General features: G+C 39.9%; 1 protein-coding gene and 1 non-coding gene across 7 annotated transcripts in view; both read right to left on the reverse strand.

Moving 5' to 3' along the window:
* The window catches only part of Nrp1 (neuropilin 1), a 148569-nt gene that overhangs the window by 62975 nt on the left and 58497 nt on the right, over positions 1-27097 (reverse strand). For all 6 annotated transcript variants that reach the window (XM_090319115.1, XM_090319114.1, XM_090319113.1 and 3 more), the window contains 4 exons: positions 25545-25726; positions 17891-18118; positions 11251-11406; positions 8207-8373 (listed from right to left, as the gene is read on the reverse strand). In XM_090319115.1, the coding sequence (XP_090175241.1) occupies positions 8207-8373; positions 11251-11406; positions 17891-18118; positions 25545-25726 (733 nt within the window). The remainder of the gene's footprint in view (positions 1-8206; positions 8374-11250; positions 11407-17890; positions 18119-25544; positions 25727-27097) is intronic.
* LOC150046065 (U6 spliceosomal RNA) lies at positions 17050-17156 on the reverse strand. The gene has a single exon (XR_016532766.1). It is a non-coding gene; the product is annotated as a U6 spliceosomal RNA (small nuclear RNA).

Consider the following 27097-nt stretch of genomic DNA (forward strand, 5'->3'; position numbering starts at 1 on the left):
CCATAAAGCAAAAAGCTAAGGTTCCTAAGATGACATGAGGAGAAGCACCCTTGTAATGGATAGTGTAGGAACATCTATATCCTAGGGTGAAAGCTCCTAAAGAAGAGACTTGTGACATGCACAGAGGTCAGATGCAGGGCATTTACCTCCTGGAGGAAGTAGAAGTCAGGGCAGAATTGAGGATAACTAAAGAAATGAGGCTGACTGGCCTCCGATTAGTAATATTCCTGCCTCAGCCTTCTGAGGGCTGGGAGAGGCGTGTGCCACTGTATCTGATGCCTTGAGAACTTTTAAAAGCAAATTATGTGCTTTGCGGATGAATATTAGTATTAGTTGCAACACACCCAGAACACACCTGGAAATACATGTTTAAAGGAACAGCTGTATTTTCCTTAAAATTGCCAACACTATCTTTTACATGCATCATTCCACATTTGGGTAATCCAGTGAGCTATTTTTGTCAGTTCTCTAGTTACACATTTATAAAGTATCATTGTAATTTCAGCAATTTACTAATGATCTGAATGAGTTAATGCACCCCCTAAAGTGTCTGGTTTATAAACACAGAGTGTTTACAATCAGAATAACCCAGCTCTATATACAGTCTGGATTAGTCAATTTAGCAGATGGAAGTGATTTTGAATATAGCATTACAGACTGTAAACCCATCAGAAACTGGCAATTTTGGGAAAAATTGAAAATGAATTCATAGGCAATAACCTGTTCCTTACTAGGTACATTCATGCTAGAAAGTATATACTACCAAACTTGTTAAAATAAATGGCAGTCTATAGTTTTAAGATAAATTGCTTCAGTTTCAACTTTCAATTGTGGGATACTCTAAGGATTAAAAGCAAAGGATTCCGGGCAGAAATTCCTCTAGTACAAATAAGCAAGCATTCTGTTTTCCCACCTGAAAAAATGATTTTAAAAATGTAATAATATTATTACTGGAAATATTTCCCATGATTTTTCAGTTATTTCTCTCCATTTGGGGCTTCAAGGAGGTCCAGTTGAACCTGTGCTTATTAGTCTAGTGCTCAAAATCAGGTCTTTTTTTTTTTCCTTTTTTTGCCAGTCCTAGGGCTTGAACTCAGGGCCTGAGCATTGTCCTTGGGCTTTCTCAAGGACTAGAGCTCTACCACTTGCGCCACATCACCACTTCTGGCTATTTTTTTCTATGTATATGGTACCAAGGAATCAAACCCAGGTCTTCATGCATGCTAGCCAAGCACTAGGCCAAACTCGCCAGCCTCCCCCACCCCTCCTTTTTTTTTTTTAATTAAGAAAAACTACATGTGGTCTCCAAACTCAAAGAGTTGCAACTGACAGTTTGGGTTTTTCCCTGTGACAGCCACTACAGAAGTTGCTGGTAGGCGCACAGGGCTATGGCTGAGTGCTGGGATTGGGCAGACGAGTGGACAGGCCTGCTGGGTCACAGGAAGACACTGGCATTGGGGACTGAGACTAAATAAAGGAGACCTTGCTTTGATCTGAATAGTTGGGATGAGCACATTCACTCACAAGATTAGAAGGTGGAAAATCCAAGTAGGACAGCCCACACGAGCAGAGGCCAGGCCCTGGTGGCCACACACCTGTCAGATCTACTCATCATGGGGTTGTGCCAGCTATCTTGACTTGTCTCTCCTTCAGGGCTCGTTACCTCTTTACAAGCATGAGGAAGGAAGTTCCTGTCACCATGCTGGCTCTTTCTCCAAAGTCAGTCTCGGGTGATGTATTTCTGTATCTCCAGGCCTCAAATGTCAAACATGTCTTATCTCTTCAATATGCAGATAAGAGTTTCTAGTCTACTTGTCTCATTTTCTAAAGCTAAAAGTGTGTGTGTGTGTGTGTGTGTGTGTGTGTGCAAAGTGGTTTTTATTTTCATTTATTTGTTATTTCTGTGGTAGTACAAGGGCTAAATGCAGGGCCTGGACTTGGTCCCTTAGCTTTTTTTTTGCTCAAAGATGGTACTCTATCACTTGAGCCACACTTATACTTCTGGCTTTTTGGTATTTAGTACTGGAGAATCGTGTGGCTCGAGTATTACAGCACTGGCTTTGAACAAAAGAAACTCTGGGACAGTGCCCAGCCCCTGAGTTCAAGCCTTAGAACTGACAAATATAGATGAGAGTCTCAAGCATTTTCTTCCTGCCTCGCTTCAAACTGTGATCCTCAGATCTCAGCCTGCTGAGTGGCTCAGATTAGAGATGAGCCACCGGCAACCGGCTAAACGTACTTTACAAAGGTGCTGTAGCAACATAAGATTGTATTGTTACGATCAAATTTACAAACCCTAAGCTCCCCTAAATTCTCCTTGGATGTGTGCAGTTTCACATGTTGCATCTATGAGGGGAATACTTAGTTTTTGATACTATTGCCTCAAGAGAGGGAATTGTGTGTGTGTGTGTGTGTGTGTGTGTGTGTGTGTGTGTGTGTGTGACCTAACCTCCTAAATATAGCACCAAGTTTGTTTGTTACTACTAGTGTCTGCTTTCAAGGTTCCTTCAGGGAGAAAGGTGTGGAAAATTTCAGCATTTCTGAGAAATGACTAAATTAAATCGAAGAAGGACATAGAGAGAAGCTTTCTCAGAATATTCACTCTAGCCTCTCCCCCTTTCTATAACCTTCTGACTCCTCAGTCCTCAGAAAGAACATCTGTACTAGAAGATGCCATGGTGAAAAACACATTTTTCTTCAAGGCTTGCTGATATCTCTATCATAGACCGCCTTTCTGAAGTTTCCTACTTTAAGTTTAATCCATAATTGGCTTGATTTACAAAGAGGAAGTATGTGGTTCAGGAGGCAATTGTTCGTTCTCATTCTCCCCTCTGGAACAGGTAGAGGCAACATTAAACTAGTATGACTTTTCCTTTACATTTTAAGATAATGTCTTCAAATCTGGAGAAGAGCAGAGTTCTGGCTAGAGTTGGTTTGTCAGTAATTCCATTTCTAAAATGCCTGGAGGTTGTGGCAATCAATTAGTCCCTAGTGTCATTTTGTAGTTTTCCAGATCAACCAAGTTCATTTCCTACCTAGTCACTGTGTATCTTGCCTTTTTTCCCTCTTCTTCTTCTTCTTCTTCTTCTTCTTCTTCTTCTTTGTCTCCTGGCATTTTAATCAGGGAAAAGTCACAGTTGTTTTGAGGAAAGCACTCCCAGGAGCTTTAATTAAGGCTGAAAGGATAAATCTGTTTACAGTGTGTGAACACTATCATTAATAAAACATTGGAATAATTAACAAATTAAAATCTGCCTTGTGTGTGAATGGTTACATTTGGGATGTGACACAAGTCTCTTGCGCAGATACAGTATGCTAAGAATTCTGTTGAGAAGAAAGGGAAGATCTGAGCCTGTATTTCTCAGAGATTCAAATATCATAATAGGCTGTTAGAACTTGAAAGCAGTCATGGCCACACTATCATTTATAGGAAAGGACATTTAGTGAGTTTAATAGTATGAGTTTAATGATGTGCTTGAAAAGAATTTTTATTGCACCATGGATACACTGAGTCTTTCTTCTGAATCCTTGATTGTTTAAGTAGGAACAAAGAAGCAAAGAGATAAAATTAATAGTACTGTGAGGGCACAGAATAACGAATGGAATACTGTAGAAAAAAAATGAGCAAATGCACAGTGAGTTAAGGCTGTCCATTGACAATGAAGAGTTTGTAGGCTCTCAAGAGATGAAGTATCCTGATGAGCAGGATGTGGCTGTGTGCAAACCTTCAAGCTGGGATTTCCCTTCATGTCCCTTCTTACTATAAAATGGCTCCTTGACTTGTTTTTAAGCTTCCTGGCAGACGGCAGATCTCACAGGAAGCACCAATCTGGACGTTCATATCCACAGCTAATGATGCATTGTTATTTGTAATGTCACTCAGTTATTTCCTAGAGAAAACAATGGGAACTAAAGACAGTTCCTGTCTTGAAGGAAAGTCAGTTTCCCATGTTGTTGTATTAATTCAAACATATGCAAGTATTTGTCCTTTGTTGTTGCTACAGCAACGTATTTTGTGGGACATCCTCTATGCAAAATGGGGAAAAAGCTGAAAAAGAAATAAATATCATCTGCATACTTATGTGCATAAAAATAGAAATGTGTTAATGCTTATGTGATTAGGTGTGTGCTTCTTGTCCTCGGTTAAATTACGCTGCACTTGTTGGTTAATTCATAAAACATCTATCCAATGAAAACAACCAGCCAACCACTTCCAAAGAGCTTCAGGAAAGCTGGAAATACCTGAAATTATTCATAATTAGGTGATCGCTGAATGATAACAGCTCCCGCCATGTACACAGACACAACAAGCATATAAATAAGCCCACTGAACTCCAAGGTGGGGTCGGGGGAGAGGTAATTTCTCCTCAAGGTGAACCAGCGGCCCAGCTTTTGTGAGTCACCTTTCACGGGGACTCCAGAGCAAAGACATAGGCTTGGAAACACTCCGCTCCAGAGCCATCTCTGTATGGGGCTTCAGGGCACAAGGAAGTGTAAGGGAGCTGGCTAAAGTCCACAGGTAAACTTGAACATGTAATGGAGGAAAAAGACTAACATAGGAAATTGAGCAAGAAGGTGTAGGAGTCTAGCAAGCTCTGTTTTCAAGCCAGGTCAGGTCAGTTTATTGTGAATTCATGTAGTTAACGAAGTTTCTCTTCTCTTCTCCTCTCCTCTCTTCTCTTCTCTTTTCTTCTCTTCTCTTTTCCTCCTCCTCTTCCTCTCTCTTCCCCCCCCTCTCCTCTCTCTCTCTCTCTCTCTCTCTCTCTCTCTCTCTCTCTCTCTCTCTCTCTCTCTCTCTCTCTCTCTCTCTTTCCAGCCCTAGGCCTTGAACTCAGGGCCTGGGAGTGGTCCTTGGGCTTTCTCAAGGCTAGAGCTCAACCACTTGAGCCACAGCATCATTTCTGGCTATTTGGCTATTTCTATGTCTGTGGTACTGAGGAATTGAACCCTGGTCTTTGTGTATGCTAGGCAAGCACTTTACCAGTAGGCCAAACTCCCGGCCCTCAGTTTTTTCATTTTTAAAATGGAGTTATGCCTTCCCAGTCTTGAGGTGAGGATTACGGAATGTGCCATGTGGGTGGCATGGGGTCAAGCTATCCAATCAGCATTCAGTAAGTGGGAAATGGTCTACAAAAGGCATCTTGCATTTCTACGCTTCACCAAATAGTCAATATATCTATGGGTGTTTGCCTTTCTGATGTCTTTTGGGTTGAGTGTGGCTGGTGAGGGATTTTGGTAGCAAAATGTGGTCTTAAGTACTCTGAAATCTTAAGAGCTGGCTTGACTGCCTCAATTCGCTTTCTCCATCTGCCTTGGGGATAGCAGTATTTCAGAAGATGACTGTGTGTGTGTGTGTGTGTGTGTGTGTGTGTGTGTGTGTGTGTGTGTGTGTAAGAAGATATGTGACCTAAAACCCCAGTTGCCCCTATCACCCATCACAGCGTAGCTTGAGCAAGTTAGACATCTCAGCTCTGGGAGTTTGGGTAGCCTCACTAACCATCTTATCTAGACAGAGTTATGGATGACAGTGAGATGCTTTATCTTCTGCAGCAATCTCAAATGGCGCCTAATGCCAAAGAACGCTGTGAGACTCTGTCCTGCTGACAAATGCTTTCTGAAAGTCCATTTCTGTTTCCATGTTGCTACAGACATAGAACCGCCTGGCACAGAATTGCTGCAGTTGCAGTTTCAGAACTCATACAAGATCACCGGGCCTCCATTATTGAACTTCTCCACTTCCCAAGAATAGGACCACATTACCATGCAAACCTGCTTAGCACTGCAAAAAATGTAAGCTTGTCTCTGGAGGCACATCTGTCAATCATATTGAACTGCTTGTGGGTCTGTGATCGTGAAAAAACAAGTCACCAAGAGTTATTTTGACAGAGGCAAAGCCATTTCATTTCTGGATTCATTCAGGGCTGGATCTAGCAATCCCAAGATAAAAGTCTCATCTTTTCTCACCCTCTCCACATTTCTCTGTGTTATCATTTGGAGGTTACCATGAGTTCAGTCTACTCTAATAGGCTATTTCACTTTAAGTGTATGTTAAACTAATATTGACCTTTCCAAAGTAAAACAAAATCTGGTATTTGTGCTCAAATGACTGAAACAGCAATAGATGTAGAAAGGAGGGGATAAATCATCTTGAATTTTTTTTTGCTTAGAAAATCTCTCTGGGAATTAGTCATTTTTATATATCTGGCAAGAAACATAAGACAGACTCTCTGCTTACTCTCCCAAGAAGGAAACTTGGATCTTTCAGCAAAAACTTTTTGTATGATTTGTTCAATGTTGAATCCAAATACGCCAATAAAGACATTTCATTTCACAGCGAGTCAAAACCTTAAGGTCAAAACCTTGAGAACACAAGGCCTTGATGGGAACAGACAGATATCAGTCAAAAAAGGATACTGGACCAAATGATTGGGGAATGCTGGTAAGGAGGGGCTGAGGAGACAAGGAGGGATAAATAGAAGCCACCATTATGGCAGGAAAGCAAGGAGAGAAGAAGCAACATTCCTTTCAAAGACAGAAATACGCACATATCCTAATGTATATGCGTGCACGTTAGCAGAGGCTGAGGCCCTCAGTTTAATTTCCTCTTTGGTGTGAGCTTCATGGAGCTGATTGAAAAATGCAGCCCAATCCTTCCTTCCTTTCTCATACTTTAAAGAGACAGGAAAATTGATTTATGAAAGCAAGAATTTTGTGTACATCTTAAAGGTAAGTTTTATAAATTGCATCAAGTAAATCAGAGTATGTCAAAGTAGGAGTCTTATGTATAAAATATATATAGCTTCTGAAGGGAAAAAAATCAGATCTTTTAGTTGTCATGGAAGTAAGTTCATCTTTACTTGGACTCTAGCATATATATATATATATTTTTTTTTTTTGCCAGTCCTGGGGTTTTAACCTCTGGGCCTGGCCACTGTCTCTAAGCTTCTTTTGGTTCAAGGCAAGTGCTCTACCAGTTGATCCACAGTACCATTTCTGGCTTCTTTTTGGAATAGTTTATTGGAGAGAAGAGTCTCACAGATTTTCCTGTCCAGGCTGGCTTTGAACTATGATCCTCAAAACTCAGCCTCCTGAATAGTTAGGCATGAGCTACCCACCATACATTACTAAAAACTACATGTTATCTCAGCTTCATCTAAAATCTTGAGGAAGTTTGACTTTTGTTTTCATAATGTTAACCAATCTTTGCTAAAGCCATATAGTCTTTCAGCAAATCTAAAATTTCCATTTTTCTCCATAAATTTCACATATTATATGCCTTTTCTGTGTTTGGGAATACTAGAATAAATTTTACTTTGCTTTGTGGGTATGACTTTTTTCTTTTGTCTTTCTCTTTCTTTCTCTCTTTTTGTTTTGCCAGTCCTGGGGCTTGAATTCAGAGTCTGAGCACTGTCCTTGGACTTTCCTCACGGCTAGCATTCTATCACTTGAGCCACAGCACCACTTTTGGATTTTTTTTTCTATGTATGTGGTACCAAGGAATTGAACCCAGGTCTTCATGCATGACCAACGAATACTCTACCACTAGGCCAAACTCCTGGCCCTCTCTTTTTCTTTCTTCCTTTTTTTTTTCCTGGTCCTAAGGCTTGAACACAGCACCTGGACACTGTCTCTGAGCCATTCAAGGCTAGCACTCTGCACCACTTCTGACTTCTTCTGAGTAGTTTATTAGAGATAAGAGTTGCATAGACTTTCCCACCCACACTGGCTATAAACTGAGATCCTCTAATCTCAGCCTCTTGAGTAGCTAGGATTGCAGGTGTTAGCTACCAGCACCCAGCCCAGAGAATTCAGGACATGGAACACTCAGCAAATCACACAATGATTTAAACCCTACTGACAATAATGCAGTACTGAAGGAGAAAGTTGTATGATGCTTTGTGAGAATTTAAAATTTCAATTCATGAATTTTATTTAAATAAATGAAAAATTATTGATTGAACTTGGTCAACAGTGCCGATACTAATCTACAAATTACTGTATAAGGATCTGAGAAAGGGGGTTTAGGAAGTTATCTGAGCCTTCCCTTTTCTGTGAGGAAATGGTTTAGTGGTCACTTGCAAGGATTATACTTGGTGCCTATTTGTTGGCATTTTGCATGGCACTGACAGCCATTTATATATGACAGCCTTTATATATGATCCACATATCCTTTAGCCCTAGCTAGGGCAAGTCTTCCGTGACATACCTGTATCCACTCTCTGTAGGAGTCTTCCCCGGGGGTCCACCCATTCTCAGGATAGTTCAGTCGGGAACGCTCTGGAGACCAGTTGTTGCTATAGTGAGATGAAGCTATGATTTGGTCAGAATCAATCTCTCCAGACTCCATGCCTAGAGCTTCCATACATTTGAAATCTGCCGGGAAAAATGTGGCCCAAAGTCATCAACAACACTAGAGGACTTGTTTCATTTAAATCTAGCAAACAAGAGTTCATCCACTTGAAGTCTCCTAAAAGATGCGACAAGGTACTTAATGGGATGTGGCACTGAGACTTGCATTCTGGAGGTATTATTTTTAAAACAAAACACTACAGAATATCAGCAGAGTATGCTAATAATCCCCAAGTAGACCTAGGTTGACAAAAATACTATTTGCAGGGCTGGGAGTTTGGCCTACTGGTAGAGTTCTTGCCTAGCATGCACGGAGACCTGGGCTTGGGCACCACATATATAGAAAAACAGCTGTGGCTCAAGTGGTAGAGCTTTAGCCTTGAGAAAATCCAAGGACAGTGCTCAGGCCCTGAGTTCAAGCTCCAGGTCTGGCAAAACAAAAACAAAAACAAAAACAAAAACAACCCACCATTTGTATTCATTAAGAAATGGTGGAAATTCTGATTTATTTCCAAAACTGTGTGTGTCATATGGATACACACACAAAATTGAATGAAATAATTTTACTGTTATTTCTCTTTTATAAAACTGGAAGAGTCTGTGGACATTTGATTTTTTTAGTATTTTTATTGTAATTAATAAAAGGGTTACATGATATTTGCCAGATAGAGGGTGCATTAATTCACATACACTGATACCCTTTCACATATCTTGGTCCCATTACCCTCCCTCCCACCCCCATCCCTCCCCCCCCGTCTTGGTTTTCCCCCCTTCCCTATCCAATTTCAAATAACCAAATACAAATAAATCCAAAAGCCATATAACAAATGATTGTTGTCCTTAATGTACTATGTTATCTCTCATCTCTTTTGCTGTCCCTTGGCTATCTCATATTGTTACAGTTATCTGATATATTTGTTATCTGATATATTGGACATTTGATTTTAACTCTCTTTCAGATACTTACAATTGGTACCTTTTATCCTCAGGCCACTTAGCTCTGAACTGTTCATGACTATAACTATCCTTAACTTAGTTTATTGAAACACAAACATACGCATTAGAGCTAAACTGCAGCATAATCTGCCCATCAGAATCACAGTTTTATAGTATTACACATAACAAGGACTCTGTTTCATGAGAAATTGCATTCTCTCTGGCCTAGCCTGTTCAATCTGATGATAATAGTCATTTTCGGGATTAAATGGAATATCTCAGTGCCACAGTCTGGATCTTTAGTGTTCCTCAAAGGTTCATGTATTACAAGAGTCTACCTCAGAGTTGCACTATTGAGGGGTTGAAACTTTAAGAAGTGGGACTTAGTTGGAGGTCTTCAGGTTCCCAGAAGGTGATTGTGAGACCTTGGTCTCTTTTTTCTTTTCTCTTTCAATTCCTGACATGAGGTGAAGTTTTACTTCAAGGAGGCCAATTTATCATTAGAGTAGATTCTCCAAAAAAATGTGAGCCAAATAAACCTTTTCTGTTTATAAGCTGATTATCTCAGATATTTGTTACTGCAAAGGGAAGTTCCCTAGTGAACTTACTTCTTAGAGCTGGGTGTGATGACTCACACTTGAAATCCTAGACACTCAGGAGGTAGAAATAGGAGAATCACCATTTAGGCTAGCCTGGGTGTGAGGGAATATGAGCCCCTATTTAAAAAATAACTAGAAGAATCCACTAGCACAATGATGTTCATTGCAGCACTATTTACCATAGCAAAGATATGGAACCAACCCAGATGCCCCTCAGTTGATGAGTGGATCAACAAGATGTGGTATTTGTACACAATGGAATTCTATGCTGCTGTCAGAAATAATGACATCACTCCATTTGTAAGGAAATGGAAAGACTTAGAAAAAAATCATATTAAGGTAAGCCAGACTCAAACATAAGCTCAATGGTTTCCCTCATTTGTCATAATCAGTAGAAACCTTGGGCTCTCCTAGCAGAGATTTACAATAGAACAAAATCTAGATACATAAGGCCATATGGTATGACACTAAATTTAAGGACCTCCAGGATATTGAAACAAAAGCCATATAATGAGTGATTGTTGTCCTTAATGTACTATGTTATCTGTCATATCTTTTGCTGTCCCTTGGATATCTCATATTGTTACAATATCACCTTGTTATCTGATATATTTTATATATGCTTGATTGGTTATTTGAAGTTGGATAGGGAAGGGGGAAAATCAAGATGAGTGGGGGGAGGGAGGAAGGAAATGGGGACCATGACATGAAAAAGGGTATCAATGTTTGTGATGTAATGCACCTTCTATCTGGTGAATATAATGTAACCCTTCTATTAATTACAATAAAATATATGGAAAAAAGAAAAAACAAACAAACAAAATAACTAGAAGCAAAAAAAAGGGCTGGAGATGTGGTTCAAGTGTGTGCCTAACTAACAAGCATAAGACGAAGTTCAAACCCCGGTACTGCCAGCCAACAGAGGTAGATAAGCCCATAGGAATAAAATTTCTTTTTTGTGAATATTCACTTTTATTTAAATCAGGCAGAAAGAGAGAGGGTTTTTCACAACCAAATTACTGTCCCCACTGTGTGACTGTCTCCAGTTCAGCTTGTGCTGGCTTCTCAGCCCACAGGTGTCATAGAAGCCTCCTGCTCAAGCTGTATTGTTTCTAACTACTGTTTTGTCATTTTTCCACTTCTATGATTTTGAAGGCTTAGCGCCTCAATTTTATGAAAAAAAGTACCCCAGTTGGGTTTTTTCCCCTATTGGTATTCATGAAACACATTTCACAGGAGAGAGGAAAAAAACACCCAACACTGGACACAAAAACATTTCTTCAGTGTTTCATGTGGCCGCAGGTGCACGAGGAAGAATAACAGGCAGTGTTTACCACAGGGCTTTGCAAGATGAATAAATACTGACCTTCTGAGAAGCTGCTCTGTAAGACACTGTAGTTTGCTGAAAAACCTTCTTTTGCTATTGCACTGTCAGTATAGAAAACCATGGATAGAATGCCCGATGAGGAGCGGATCCGGCCTGGTGTTTTCTGTCCACAGTAACGTCCAATATGAGGACCGACTGGGAAGGCAAAAACAAAACAAAACAAAAAACAACCAGAGATATCAAAAATGTCTTTTTTTCCCCCCACAGCAGATGCAAAAGAAAGAATCATGGGCCTCAGCAGAACCCAGAAGTCTATTCTAACCCAAAGCAAGTCTTCCCTAGTTAATTGGTTTGCAGCGAACATATTGGATGCAGTTTGTGGAGGGGATTTTAAAGTGTACTCAGAAGGGCAGTAACAGGCAGAACCAAGTTCCCCAGTGAGGAAGATTGTTTTCAGGAACAGAATCGAAATGCTTGCTTCAATTGCAGGGAATGAGATTGTGGCTGTCAAGTGGCAGGAGCTTTGGCATCCATCTCCAAGCCACACTGCACGCACGGAGCTAAGCTGAAAGAGCCCAGTTAGGTTATCTCTCAGAGTTCTCTCAGAGTCCTTTGTCCTTATCTCTCCAGCCCCAGGAAGGGATCCTGGGGAGATCCATACCCAGGGAAGCAGAGAGATAACACATGACTCTCCTCCAGTTCAGACCTCCTCCCGCTGTTAGCCTTGATCCTAGATGTGTTCCTCATCGTCATTTGGAGCAGAGAAAAAGGTGTTACATCCTAATAATGACTGTGTCAGAAACTAATGGACCATTGTGCCAACTAAAATATGGAATGGCTACAGATGCCAAGGGCTTAGACATGAGAAGTTCTAATCAAATGATTGGAAAGTGCACTTTTCTCTCCATTTTTATTTTTGTTTGTTTGTGCCTAGCAACCAAGCAAAGCCACCACTGGTCTGTGAGTAACAGATGAAAGTAATCCCTAAGGGAATGAATGGTTTGGAATACTGATTAATTTGTTTTAAAGTCAAATTGTTATTCCCCTACAAGTGGCCACTAGTTTGGTGAAGTGCCTTAGGCAAACTTGACAACAATTCCCTGAAAACTGCCCAGAGAACCCAGCTAATGCATGTGGAGAATTTTTCCCGGTCTAGATTCAAGGCAAACAATCATGTCTCCTTCTTTTTCTTTTACTTTCCCCCACTTGTCCTTGTGACAAAACCATACCAGATGGTTTGGACTTTTTAAAAAAGCTAAGAAAAAGCACCCAGACCCTTCAAAGTTCAAAATCCCCAATATCAGCACCACAAAAAAAAGAAAGAAAGAGGAGGAAGTAGGAGGGAGAAAGAGGGAGAGAAAGAGAGAGAGGGAGAGGGAGAGGGAGGGGGAGGAAGGAAGGAAGGAAGGAAGGAAGGAAGGAAGGAAGGAAGGAAGGAAGGAAGGAAGGAAGGAGAAAGAAAGGGAGAAAGGAAGAAAGGAAGAAAGGAAGAAAGAAAGAAAGAAAGAAAGAAAGAAAGAAAGAAGAGAAAAGAAAAGAAAGAAAAAAAGGAGGAAGAGAAAGAAAACATGGAAAATGTCCCAGTGGGGAGAAGGATAGAGATTCCTTAGAGCCACATTGTCCTGGTCAAGAGCTTGACAATGGGAAGAGAATCTTATTAAATTAGGTTCTTAGAAGAAAGCATCTCAGAGGATGGATCTCTTATTGGTTCTGATTTTGTTTAGGTCATTCTTAGCTTCAAATTTTTCTACAAGGGCTGATCTTTTGCCGGAGTTTCTTCATTCTGGATGTGGACCTAATTCCAAACTTCTGTTCTTTCTATAAAGCCACAGGTTGCCCATATGGAGGACAATATCTTGCTAGTCGAAACTCCAGTTTTTCTTCTCTTTAGTAAGAATCCCCTTCCTGGTCTGCAGTTATAGAATGGACAGCATATAGTTCATTCACTCCCCCTCATATCCTCCCCTCATTTAAATTCCATTCATGTGCTTCTAGAATGCTTTTCCCTAGTTTGTGGGCAAATCTGTAAGGGCCCCGTATCTTTGGGGTCGGTCTCTGATCACTGCAGTGGCTGACCTTCCTGCTAATTTCTACTGCAAAGGGAAGCTAGGAAGCACCCTGTGAACACTCCTGAGGCCTCTCCTCCCCCCACACTATCACCCAGTTCCTTTGGGGAGGTTGGGTGGGGGAGTCTCTTTGAAAAGGGAAACAGAAGAGAACTTGTCTAATGCAGACTCATAACTTACAGAGTCTCCATGACTCACTCGTTTATAATGTTTAAGGCATGCAGGGTCCGCCTGCCTTCTGTCCTTTGGAACGTTGTGCCCCTCCCTCCCCCCAGACAGTAGCAAGCATGCTTCTCTGGGAGCCCTCGAGACATGAGAGCACAAGGCCTTTGCAACAATAATACAAAGAGGTATTGAATTTTCTCAAACAACTGGGAGACCTTAGCCTAGCAAGCTAATGCAATATTGATCTGAAGTGGAGTGGATGAAGTGATCTTACCCATCTTCTGTGTGTGCTCATTTGTGTATTTACATGAACACAGCTATCGGATTTCTCCTTTCTGTTGTTATATATTCAAAGGCCATGGAAATGAATGAAAATTGTCACAGATACCAGATGTGTAATGTGAAAATCGAATGACAAAGACTTTAAGCAAGCAAGATGTGCTGGGGGAGAGGAGGAAGAATCGGATGATAGCAATTGTATCTTGTGAAGTGTGAAGGTAATAGGATTTTCGGCTGCTCTTTTTAGATATTTCTGCAAAAGCAATAGTGCTGTCTCCAGTAATTATAACCCTGCCTTAGAATCAAAATAATTTGACTGTTTACTACCTTTTGGTATACACACACACATATATATATATATATATACATGCATGTATACATATATATGTATACATATGTGTGTCTATATATGTGTATATTTGTATATATGTATACATACATATATGCAACAATTGACATGTAAAATTAAGTCTTGTCAATAAATAAAAGAAATCTAAGCTTGGCGCTGTGGACCATGTCTGTAAACCCGGCTACTGTGTATGTGTTGATCAGAGCAGGGATTATAGGATTCAAGTTTAAAGTCAATTCTGGGGGAAAAATAGTAAGTAAGAATCCATCTTAACAAATAAAGCAGGCACGACAGAACCTGCCTGTACACACCTCTATCTGGGAACAGAAGTAGGAGGATCATAGCCTAAGGACAATCTAGGCAAAAGTGAGACCCTATCTGAAAAATAGTCCAACATAAAAAAGAACCAAGCAGTGGTTTAAGTGATAGAGCACTCTCTGAGTGGTGTGGAGCTCTGAGTTTAAACCCTAGTAAAAGAAATAAATTAGCAATTTAAAATTAATAAAAAAACAACACCCATTCTAGTCCTTACAGAAAATGGTTCCTTGAGATCACTCATCATTACTAGAGTGTGGATAAGAAGTGAGCTTCTTGTCCTTTCTCCTAGCTGAGGCCAGAGCTGGCTTCCTGCAGCACCATGGTATGAATGAAGCATTCTGGGAAGTAAGGGGTTCCCTCAAGTACCACAGAGAAACCTCCACCAATTCTTTCAGAATTGTGGCCTGGGAATCCTTAGCTCTTCAGGGAGAGTGGACTTTGGAAATGGGTGCTTTATCAACGTGCGTGCCTGGAATTCTGTGTTTGGGAGAAAATGCTTGTATTCAGAGTCAATTTGAATCAAGGGATAACTCAGTCACTGAATTCAATGTGTATGATAAAATACCACATAGAGAAAATCAGTTGATCGTTACAAGCCTTTCAGCACCTTCTGGTTGTTGTTTTGGGGAAAGATGTCAAAGACTAATTTCCTTGGCAGAGGAACTATATGGATTGAACTATTATAACAAAATATTTCTGGTGCCACTGACAATAAAAACAAATTCCACAAGGATAGAGTGTCTCATCTGACTAAAAAAAAAAAAGAGAGAGAGTTGACTAGCTTTTCACATTAACATTGTGGTTTAAAGCCAGTCTGAACAGGATAATCCATGAGACTCTTATCACCAATTAACTACCAGAAAGTCAGAAGTGGGAAGTGGAGCTGTGGCTCAAGTGATAAAGCACCACCTTTAAGAGAAATAAAGTTAAGGGACAGTGTGCAGGCCTTGAGTTCAAGTTCCAGTATCAGCACAACAACAACAACAATTAAAAAGAAGAGCTTTTTAGTTGGTGAAAGCTGGCAAAGGCCAGGTAAACACTAACAAACACACAAACAGCTTTTCATATTTCAAAATCAGTGTTCTCTGGGAATGAGTCAAAGCTATAACCATTTAATGCATGGGTGAATTGCAAACTGCTAAGTTCTATAGTTAATTGCGCTTTGCCTCAACAGTGATTTTCCAGAGCCAGAAAACAACTACTTTGAAAAACCCTTGACACTAATAAAAATGTGCTTCTTTCTAAAAGTATTCTAAATAAGTTGGTTGATTGGACCTCTTCTTCAGATGTCAATTTAAATGAAAATTCCAGGAAGGAAGCCTGAATATTTGGGTTGTGAACAAATAAACCCATTATTAAATGTTCCAACAATTATTACAACACCATTGTAATACTGTTTTCCTAATTATCAGACTGAATACTTGGAAATCAATCAACACTGTGTTTGGGCAAATCTCATTACTTAATGAAGGAGTTTCAATATGATCATCATAATGCTATTTCTACGGTAAAAGAGGAAAGGAAAACATTAAACTAATGTTAACTCACCCACTCATACCAAACAGCAATGCAAAGCTTCTCTAAACTGTTTCTCTTCAACATTGCTTACTGATAAAATTACTTACAATTTTAATGTGATTCCAAAGACAAAGATAATAGCTCTCACTTTCTATTTGTTCTTCTTTGGTGATTTATTCAAATCTTCTTTCCTCTGTTTTTAAAATCATACTTGACTCTATTTTGTATTTTGCACGATCATGAAGAACTTCCAAATTGTCCTTTTAAGAATGGTTCAATGTGTCTTCTCTAGAGAAATAGTATTGAACTAAACACAAGATGACCAATCCGACTGCAATAAATTATTTCATGTTACCTCCTTCTGTTCAGAATTTGAACTTTTTGCCATTCACCTTCTAACTTATTAGGTTTGAATGGCAACTTGCATTTAAGGTGTTCACTATTTCTTCCATTGCCTTTGGATGTTGGTTTAGGTATCCCTTCTTAATATTACTTAACATGCTGCCTTATTTAAAGTATCAGCTGATAATTTCTCTTTGCTAACTTTTTCCCCCACCAGTACTGGGAGCTTTCCACTCTCACTGGGCTTTTTTGCTCAATCCTAGAGCCCTATCATTCAATGCTACTTCCAGCTCTTTGACGGTCCACTAAAAATAAGAGCCTTAAGAATTTTCTGGCCCAGGCTGGCTTTGAACCATAATCCTCAGATCTCAGACTCCTGTAGAGCCAGGATATTAGGCACTAGTGCATGCTTCTCCCCTAAATTTTTTTTTTGGGTGCTGCTGGGACTTGAACTCAGGATCTGAGCACTGTCCCTGAGCTTTTGTACTCAAGATTTGTGCTCTACCTCTTAGAACCACAGTTCCATTTCTAGCTTTCTGGTAGTTAAATATAGCTAATATTATAGGTATGAGCCACTGGTGACTGGTACCTAAATACTTATCTGTTTACCTGTTTACCTTTGTTATGTTCTTCTCTCTCTCTCTCTCTCTCTCTCTCTCTCTCTCTCTCTCTCTCTCTCTCTCTCTCTCTCTCTCTGTTTCTCTCTCTCTCTGTCTCTGTCTCTCTCTCGCTCCCTCCCTCCCTCCTTCTCTCTTTTCCATCTCTTTTTTAAATAACATATTCTGGACATAGCATTGGTTTATTTATTTATTTTTAAAATATGGAATGCGTGTCATCCTTGCACTGGGGCCATGCTATTCTTCTCTGTATCATTCTAATTTTAGTATATATGCTGCTGAAGTGAACAGAGAGTTGGTTTATTTGTAACATGTATAATTTATTGTCTAATCCTTTTGGTCAATATAAATGCCACAAGGGCATCTGTCTGATTATTTTGCTTACCAAGTGGCCAAGACGGTTCTTATTAGATATTTTTAGATGTATGAACTAATTTTGATAACAGGAACAATGAATATAAATGGTGTGTTCAGAGAATTCAACCTGCCAAACACAAAAATCTCCTTGAGAGCCAACAGGGATTCTGCATAAATTAGAAATACCCAAACACAAGTCCATTCTTTCCCTAAATTTCTAAAAATAATTACAAAGTACTTAACCTCTCTTCTCCTTAGTCTGTACATTTGTCAAATGAGGGGTTTGATGTAAGTACTCTCTGAAGATTCATTTCTGACAGTCTAAGAATTAATGGCAAGTAGGCAGGTCAAAGGAATGAGCAAAATAATTGAGTCCAGAAAAGTATGTGTTGTTTCCAATTCTATCACAGTAATAGTTGAAGACCTTGTGTAATCTTTCAGAGCCAAGCTTCCTTATCTACGAAATAAAGGCAATGCAATAGATAATTACTAAGGTCTCTCTCTGAGCTCAAATATTTCATCAGCTTCCATACTGAATTGTCCTTTTGCTTTTAACCTTGTCATTTTGAGCTGCTTTTTTTTTTAAATGCATGGCACTTGTAAAATGAATTTTTGGGGGTCCTTCCCTCTACCTGGGGGAGAATATTTTCTGATTTCTTAGCTCTTACCCTCAGGGAATCCATCCCAGATTTCCAGACGGTCATAGCGACAGAACATGCCACCTGGAGGATTGGGATCCAGTTCCAAGTCAAAGCTTTCAAATTCCAGGACAATTTCAGACATCTTTGGTGCAAAGATGATATACGTGCATTCGAGGCCATTGGGATATTTTTCCGGGAATCCAGGGGACTTTATCACCCCACTCGATGCAGTATAGTTCTGAGAACACTCAGGACCTACAGAGGGAAAACAGCACAGAGTGAGAATCTGTAGACTTTCCCTAGAAAAAATATGGACACACAGATCATTTCTCTAATAAAATTCCACCACCATAATCACTGTCCCAATCAGTCATTACCCAGCCTTTTCATATTAGCGACTGGCACAGAGAGTCCAATTCTGATTTATTGTGTTCACCTTCGTTTTCCATTTGTGTGCAGCCATTTAAAGACTTTTGCTGTTGCCCGCGGGGGTGGGGGGGAGATGAAAAATATCAACTCATGTGGGAACAATGAATGAATAAGCTTCAGAAATCTCGACAGAGCCCTAAAGAAATAATTATAGTTCCTTCAAGCTTAAATCTTTAAATCTTGAGCTTGACAGCATTTTATTGGTGAAACAGAACATGTACAAAGGCGAGGGAGAGAATTCAGCAGAGGGAGCTGGGGTTTCAGATTCCTCCACCAGTGACTCAGTAACTTGGCCAGATGTGACCTATGCCTCTTTGACAGACTGAATGCGAAAAGTAATTCGTACGCGTACCCTGGTGGTTGACTCATTGTGAGTGGTGTTGACACAGGTGTCTAGTAACATGGGGTTGTCGGGGAGGGTGCGATAAACTGTGATTCGAGGTTGTGGATCTGGGAGTCACCTGATACTAGCATCAACATCTTAACTTTCCCCAAAGTGCCAACAACAGTACTAACATCGCCCCTAAAACTGCTTGTTCATGGATGTGTGTGTAAATGGATAGATTTATGGCAGGCCATTTTAATGATGGCTGAGGGTTGTCAGGATCTCACAAAGGATCAAGAGCTTTTGTGTGTAGATTCGGAACTGACCTTACAAGTGCCCAGAAGACCAGGATTTTAGCCACAGGGCTCAGAAACAAACAAAACAGTATTCATTACACAACTGAAAAACTGTCCAGTCTCCAGAACATATTGTCCGGTTGTTCCTTACGTAAGGATTTCTGGATAAGAGATGACCTGACCTACTTTGAACCTTAGGGTCAAACTGAGATATGTTCAAGTCAATAATTCTTCCTCTGTACATCTATCTCACTGGGGCCAGCTTGCTGAAATGATGTGGCTACCAGCGCCCTGAAAAGTCACTGGAATGAGATTGTGTGTTGAAAGTATATCCTTCACTGAGCACCCACTCCAGTGCCAGTAACTAGAGTTAAGTGTTCGGGTTCTGTGCAAATAAAATGTAAGTGGCAGGTCCCTAGTGTTAGTGGCTTAGGCCAGTAAGTTGTGCCTTCATCTTGGTGCCTCTACAGTCTCTGTCAAGACAAATGAATTGCTTTCTCTTCAAGCTCATGTTAGATGGCCATTGCAGAAGAAGAGAGCTAACTAGGTAGATGAACAATGGCCTGTAGAAGTCTGATTTGTTAAGAATACTTTCAGGCCTTCTTTCTTGGATGTGCTTCATTGTGTCTCCCTGCTGGTTTTATATACTCTTTTGTTTGATTTTGATTAAATAAAGTTGTCAATCTGGGCACTGGTGGCTCAGTCCTGTAATCCTAGCTATTCAGGAGGCTGAGATCTGAGGATAGTAGTTCATAGCCAGCCTGGGCAGGAAAGTATAAGAGATTGTTATCTACAATTAACCACCAAAAAAAAAATAGCTGGAAGTAGAGCTGTGGGTTAAGTTGTAGAGCACTAGTTTTGAGCATAAAAACTCAGGGACAGTGCTTAAGTTCAAGTTCAAGTCCCAAGACCAGCACACACACACACACACACACACACACACACACACACACACACACACACTGTATAGGATATTTGCAACCTTGTAGAATTTTATTTCCAATATATATAATCCTGGACATTTTAAACCTGTTCATTTGTATTCTGGGTGAGGCCTAATAAGGCAAAACAAAAAGCTAATAATGTCTTTTTAAAGGGAAAAACTTGTGTTTAGGTGTAGTTTCTTATGCCTATAATCCCATCTACTCAGGAGTAGAGATCAGAAGGACTACTGCCCAGACCAGCAAGGACAAAGTGGAATGGTGTCTGAAAAATAATGGAACAAAAAGAATGCTGGAAGTCTGGCTAAAGTGGTACAGTGCCCGCCTAGCACGTGTGAGACTGAGTGGGAACCAAATACTACCATAAAAATCCCAAACCTAAACTTTAGAACTAAATTTGTTCAGGTAAGATTAAGTTTAATTGAGAGAAAAAGGAGTGATGGAGATTAATGGCACATTTTCAAAATCAAGTGAATTTCAATGCTTGTTTTGTGCTTTTTCCATGTGACATATATTCAGAAGCTGTTTCTGGCCTGCCTTTCTTTCTTTCTTTCTTTCTTTTTTTGTTGCTAGTGGAGCTTTGAATTCAGAGCCTGGGTACTATCCCAGCACTTTTGTACTCAAGGATAGTACTCTACCACTTTAAGCCACAGCTCCACTTCAGGTTTTTTGGTGGTTAATCTGGAGATAAGAGTCTCACTTTCCTGGGCCTGGAACATAGGGTAATGGTAAAGTGCTTGTATAGCATGCACGGAGCCCTGGGTTCGATTCTTCGGTATTATGCTACACAGAAAAAGCTAGAAGTGGTACTGTGGCTCAAGTGGCAGAGCAGTAACCTTGAGCAAAATGTGTTCAAGGGTGGCAGGGCTTGGTGGCTCACACCTGTAATCCTAGCTATACAGGAGGCTGAGATCTGAGGATCGCAGTTCAAAGCCTGCCCGGGCATTAAAGTCCATGAGACTCTTATCTCCAATTAACCACAAGAAAACTGGAAATGGTGTTTTGGCTCCAGGGGTAGGTAGTAGCCTTGAGCTGAAGACCTCAGAGACAGCATCCAGGTTCAGTGTTCAAGTCCCATGACTGACCCCTTCCCCCACAAAAAAAAGTGTCCAAGAACAGTGCCCAGATCCTGAGTTCAAGCCCCAGAACTGACCAAAAAAAGTCTCATTTTCCTGCCTGTGCTGTCTTGAACTGGGGTTCTCAGATCTCAAGTCTCCAGAGTAGCTGCAATTACAGGAGAGGGCCACAAGTGCTTGGCGCTATCTCTGGCTTGCTAATGTATTTTGACAATGCTTCAGGGAATTCCAAGAGTTCAAGAAAATAACTAAATTGAAATAGAAGAGAGCTAAGTTCCAGCCAATGATAGTAGCTTACTATACTGCTCGGGGCCTCTTAAACCTGTCTGTCTCCAGATTCCATGCATAACACAGGAGTTCTGGACTTGACAACATAAATCACATATGAATTCAAGATTCTAAAATTTCCCATTTTCTCCAGGATGTATCCATTTTTGTTTTAATATTTTCCTTTTCTATTTTCTTCCTATTATCTTTATCAGAGCTGAACGATTACTTCCTCCAAAAAGCTAATTATTAGCAATAAGGATGCATTTTAGGATGCTATGGCTACATAAAGGTAAAACACAAGTGTGAGGCCAGTGGAGAGCTGCAAGGGTGAGAGGAGGCAACCCACATGAAGATGGGACTGCGTACATCCCTACATAAACGCCCTATCAGTTGGTAATGACAATAGGGATGGGCTATAAGAATCGTTAAGGTGCTCTCCTGGGAATTCCTATTAAATATGCAGACACTTGATCACATAATCTATCTCTGGTGGCCAATTCCACTTTCAATAAATAGCACCTCTCACTCACACTGTGAAACTTCTACAGCCTCTTCCGGCCTTGGACCTGGAAGAACCACAGGAGGGCTGTGGTGTGGTCACAGAATGGCAGGCAGGGAGGCTTGAGTTTCTGACAGGAATTTCTGTAGATGATGAAAATAATTGAGAGGTTGGCAACCCAAGGTTTCAACATCTGGCTGACAAAAAAGAAGGGAAATGAGGCCCCTGGGGAAGAGAATCAGGGTGGTCCAAGATGGCCACTGGAAGTACAGAAAAAAGTGGTGACTGGCCTCGATCCAATGTCGCAGTCTTCTACAGGTGCCGTCCTAGGGCTTAGAAGTGGCCTAAAAATCTCTCTGAGAATGGCTCCTAATCTTCAAAATCAATAGAGAAAAGACAAATTTCCTCTTGTCAGTGGAATTACGATGAATACAATTCTCATTCGAGGAAACTTGAAATAGTGACAGCTCTAAAAGAAGTGTTATAGATTGTCAAAAGAAGAGAGATCCATGGATTCTATAATGCCATTAAGTGACTTTTAAGGAAAAACTCTCCTAACTTGGGTGTATATTCACAAATATAATCTGTGCAGTGAGGGGAAAAAAGATGCAATTTACATTTACATTTTCAAGCAATACTAAGATAGCTGGGGCAATGAAGCAAACATTACATTAGAAAATTTGAAAATATTAAGGAGAAACATGTTATAAGTGGAATGTATATGTGTCTCGTATGCTTGTGTGCAGATATTGTACACTATTCACTGCACATGTAGAGGATAATTTGGGTCAAGGTGTGGAAAGCAGTCAGATGAATTCAGAGAATTTGCTAAGAAGACTGTTTAAAGCCAACTTTCCAAGGATATCAAGGTCATCCTGGAAGATACCAGGGGCTCTGAATGTTGGAGTTCCTGGCTTTATCCTTAAGCCCTGGAAGGTCTATTGTCGATGAGCTTATCCTCAGTGGCACACATTGGTTTCATTGTTCGTTTCATTTTTGCCACATTGTCTTAACAAGCTTGTGCTGAACACTGTTTTCCACTTCATTTCAAATAGAAAAGAAGGCTCTAGGCTTTCCACATGGATAGATCATGGCAGAATTAAAACTCACAGTCATGTCTCTGGGACTCTAAGCTGAACACCACCCTGAAGCAGGATGCCAGGCTGTGGCTACATAAGAGCTGAAGGAAGACAAGAGCAATTGAAGATCAGATGAGATCTGGCCTCCGGTAGGAACTGAGTCCAGAATTCGTTGATGCTTTTGTTCATTAGCCAGTGTTCTATCACTGGAGCTTTGTCTCCAACTCTCATACCAAGGATTTCTGAGAACAGGGCTTGATGTTTATCGGGAAAACATCATGATTAAATAGCATCAGGAGAACCATAATTTGAGTAAACTACAGTGAACAAGAGAAAGGAGCTGTACCTTGGATGAAAACAAAAAAGAACTAGCAGTCATGCTGGATACAGGCAGTCTAAGAGAGAAAGAACAGAAGGGTCTATCTTCCAAAGATGGTGTTGGAGAACAGGCATAGGAAACCAGGACACTAGTACGCCTAACAGTAAAGTTAGGGAGCTGAGCTTATTGGAGGGGAAGATGGTGGATTCTTGATGAGCTAGTGACAGATCTTATTCTCTGTTCTCTCTTACAATGGTCTTCAGATCTTTGAGAATTACTGACTGTTCTTGTCCTTTCCTGACATCTTTTTCTTTGATATTACCACGTGTCAATAAGCAAGCATATGTAGATGTGTGTATGCATACACCTTCATGTATAATGTGCTAACAAAGCAAGCAGCTTTCAACACAAGAAAATCTGTGTCTATGTAATAGTTCATACTGAGTTGTATATATGCTACCATTTGAACTAAAGCTAACTGCTCTATGGATCTTTATACTGATACTTTATGGGAATTATATGTGTTCACAATGATATCATATATAAACCAAGTGTGTGCCTACATAAATTTCTGAAGACAGTTGTTTTTCCTATATGGGGACAGGGCCAGAAATACTGGTTTTAAAAGCTGTGTTTCTGTTTCTGGAAACTTCTAATGGCTCTCTTTTCATTATTCAGTAACAGCTGACTCAGAGGATCTTAGGTTTCTGAAATGGCCAGAATATGTGGCTACAGTTTTTTTTTTTTTTTTCTATTAAAAGAAATACTTTCAGGCTGGGAGTTTGGCCTAGTGGTAGAGTGCTTGCCTAGCATGCATGAAGACCCTGGATAGGTTTCTCAGTACCATATACATAGAAAATAGCCAGAAGTGGTGCTGAGGCTCAAGTAGTAGAGCTCTGGCCTTGAGAAAAGTCCAAGGACAGTGCTCAGGCCCTGAGCTCAAGCCAGGACTGGCAAAAAAAAAAAAAAGAAGTACTTTCTCCTATATTAAGGGTAGTTCCAAACCTGAGTCTTTGTCTCAGTTAAAAATGTGAATTACAGAAAAGTTGAATCTAAGAAGTAAGAGGAACCAGATGAGTTAGACTTCTTTCTTAGTTTGTATCTAGAGTATCCCCTAAATGCCTTTTTGGGGGGAGGCCCTGGAACCTTTAAGCAATGAAGCATACTGAGAGGTGTGGGGGGGTGTCTCTTTCACTCATGAAGAGAATTATGAGATCTCAGCCTTTTCTCTCTCTCTTTCCTATATCTCCTTGCCATTGTCCCCTTGTCACAGGCTCCAAAGTAATGGGGCCAACAGATGTTAGATCAAAACCTCTATAGCTGTGAGCCAACATAGCCTTTCTTTTTCAAAAAAAATTGATTTTCTCAGGTATTTCAGTATAGTAATGAAAACTGACTAATCCACAAATGATATGTGTGTTTAATCTCTCAACACTGGGGTCTGGGAAGTGTCAGGTCCTATCCATTCTATACATACTGTTGAAATAGAAGATTCCTAAGTACTTATATTAGAGTGTGTAGTTGATATTTCATTCACGATAAAAATATTTATGATGGCAAATGTCCTTTCTTAAACAATCCCTTTCCAAACCACCCAGGATACATTCATGAAGAGAATATCACCAAAAACTCTTTTGTTTCCTTCATCCACTGCCTTGTGTGGGGGAAAGTTAATGATATACATAATAAGGCTGGTAGGTAGCATTGCATTTGCTGGGAAGTGGGGTTTCAATTTTGCAACAAAATAAAGGGATCAAATGAATAAGCACAGCTGTAAGGTAATAGGAATTAATTTCATTTTGGAAAAGAAATCCCATTTTTGGAATAGATTAAGCATTTCCTGAAGAAAGAAAAATAATAAAAACATGCTCTTCGAAAGTTGTTGCTGCTATTTTTCCTTATAAACACTGGGCAACACACTGTAGATTTGATTCCTGAAATAGTTGCATTCAGGATTTTTGTTTTTGTTTGCACCAGTATTACGGCTCAGCTTTAGGGCTTAGGTAGTATCTCTTAGCTTTGTCATTAAAGACTGATGCTCCACTACTTGAGCACAGCTCCACTTCTGGCTCTCTTTCTTTTGGGGGGGGGGGAGCAGGTTAACTGGGAGATAAGAGTTTCAGAGACTTTCCTGCCATGGCTGGCTGTGAACCACAACTCTCAGATCTCAGCTTCTTGTGTAGCTAGGATTACAGGCATGAGCCCCTGGCATCTGTCTACTTCTGTTCAGTTTTAATCTTATCTTCTAAGTAAGTCTGAACAAACCATACCATGGTTAGTTTTCGTTTATTTAAAACATATCACATTTTTATAGTGGGAATCTATAATGCTTTATGGAATGATAAAAAAAACCATCGCCTTCTATCTTCTCACTTCATATTTTGTGAATTGAACAACACAGAATGATTGCTTAGTGGCACATGCTCTTTTGTGAGTTCATCACTCACCTTTCTTGAAAACTTCATAGCGGATGGAAAATCCTGCACCATGTGTCTCATAGTCAGAGACAAATTTGATGAAAAGAAATGGTCCTGAAGATACCACTGGAGATGGGGCAATCTTCCCACAAAACTTTCCCCATAAATGTCCATTGTCACTTTCTCCATCGATGACTTCCACATAGTCATACCTAGCACACAAACAGGCAAAGAGAAAGAAGATTAATGAGAACTATCGTTTCCTTTGTTCCAGTGCTGGGGCTTGAATTCAAGACTCTGCTCTCATTTAGCATTTCTGCTTGTGGCTAAGTGCTCTGCCACTTGAGACACAGCTCTACATCCAACTTTGTTGCTGGTGCCTTGGAGACAAGAGTCATAAAGACTCTTCTGTCCTGGATGGTTTTAAACCACCATCTTCATATGTTAGCCTCTAGAACAGTTTAAGATTACAGGCATGAGTCACCAGCACATTGCTCAGAAAAGCCCTTTTAATTGCAGTAATTTAGAAGCTCATATTATATAGCATAGTCTGTCAAAGAAAAAAAAAAGAAAATATGGTTTCTGTACCCACCAAAACCATTGAAAAGAAAAAAGTGGTGAAATGAAATAATTAAAATGGATTCCATCATGTCTGTATACATCATCTGGCAATACAGAACTATTAAGAATAATGGTGTCCATTATACTTGCAGACAATGTCAGTTAAAGTAACCAATTAACAAGAAAAAGAAAAATCTCCTGAGTATAATTCTCTATTATTAAATTGTGTTCTTTTGTCTGTAGTGGTAGGGTGTCAATACATAATGCTATGCATTCTTTTCAAACTGTGAAGTTCTTTTATGAATTCAGAATGTCTCCTTGGCTAGTACTCTCCATAAACAATGCTTTGATTTCTGTGCTCGACCCTCTAAACATATGGCCACAGAATAATAAACAGATTCTTTACTATTTCAACTCAATTCTGCTGAACTACAGACTTCTCAGGGAAAAACTCTCTCAGTAGCCACAGTGGATAGTTTAAACACAGATTATTTTCCCCCAGACTCCTCTTAGATTGTAAAACATAATTTAGCCACAGAAAAATGTTTATTTAAAAATAGAAAGTAAACTTTGTTTCTACCCACGAAGCCAAATCTTTAGAGGAATATTTTTGGAAAGTAAAATCATGAAGATGATGTGGTCAAAAAGCAAACAAATAAAACAAATTTAGGCTTAAATAATAGTATACTGAAGAGACAGAGTGCCAAAAACATATTTCTGGAAAGATTACAGTAGAAGGAGAGATATCCTTGAAGCCCATTTATTTTTAAAAGGCCATGACTATGAAACTATTGCCCCCAACTAGAATGAGAATACTTTTGCTTATTTAGTGCTAGACATTTCTTAGCATCTTGTTCTTGCTTCCCTTTTTATTTACCAAGCTATCTAGGGTCTTCATTTTTCTCCCAGAACTGTCATAAAAATTGTTACAACCTATTCATTTCTAATCTTTATGTTATTTCTGTATTTAACCTGGTTCAGAAGTCCTGGGATATATTAATTTCCAACATGGCTAAAATATG

Source organism: Megascapheus bottae, chromosome 26 (assembly GCF_031878675.1).
Source record: "Megascapheus bottae isolate mThoBot1 chromosome 26, mThoBot2.hap1, whole genome shotgun sequence".
Classification (NCBI taxonomy): domain Eukaryota; kingdom Metazoa; phylum Chordata; class Mammalia; order Rodentia; family Geomyidae; genus Megascapheus; species Megascapheus bottae.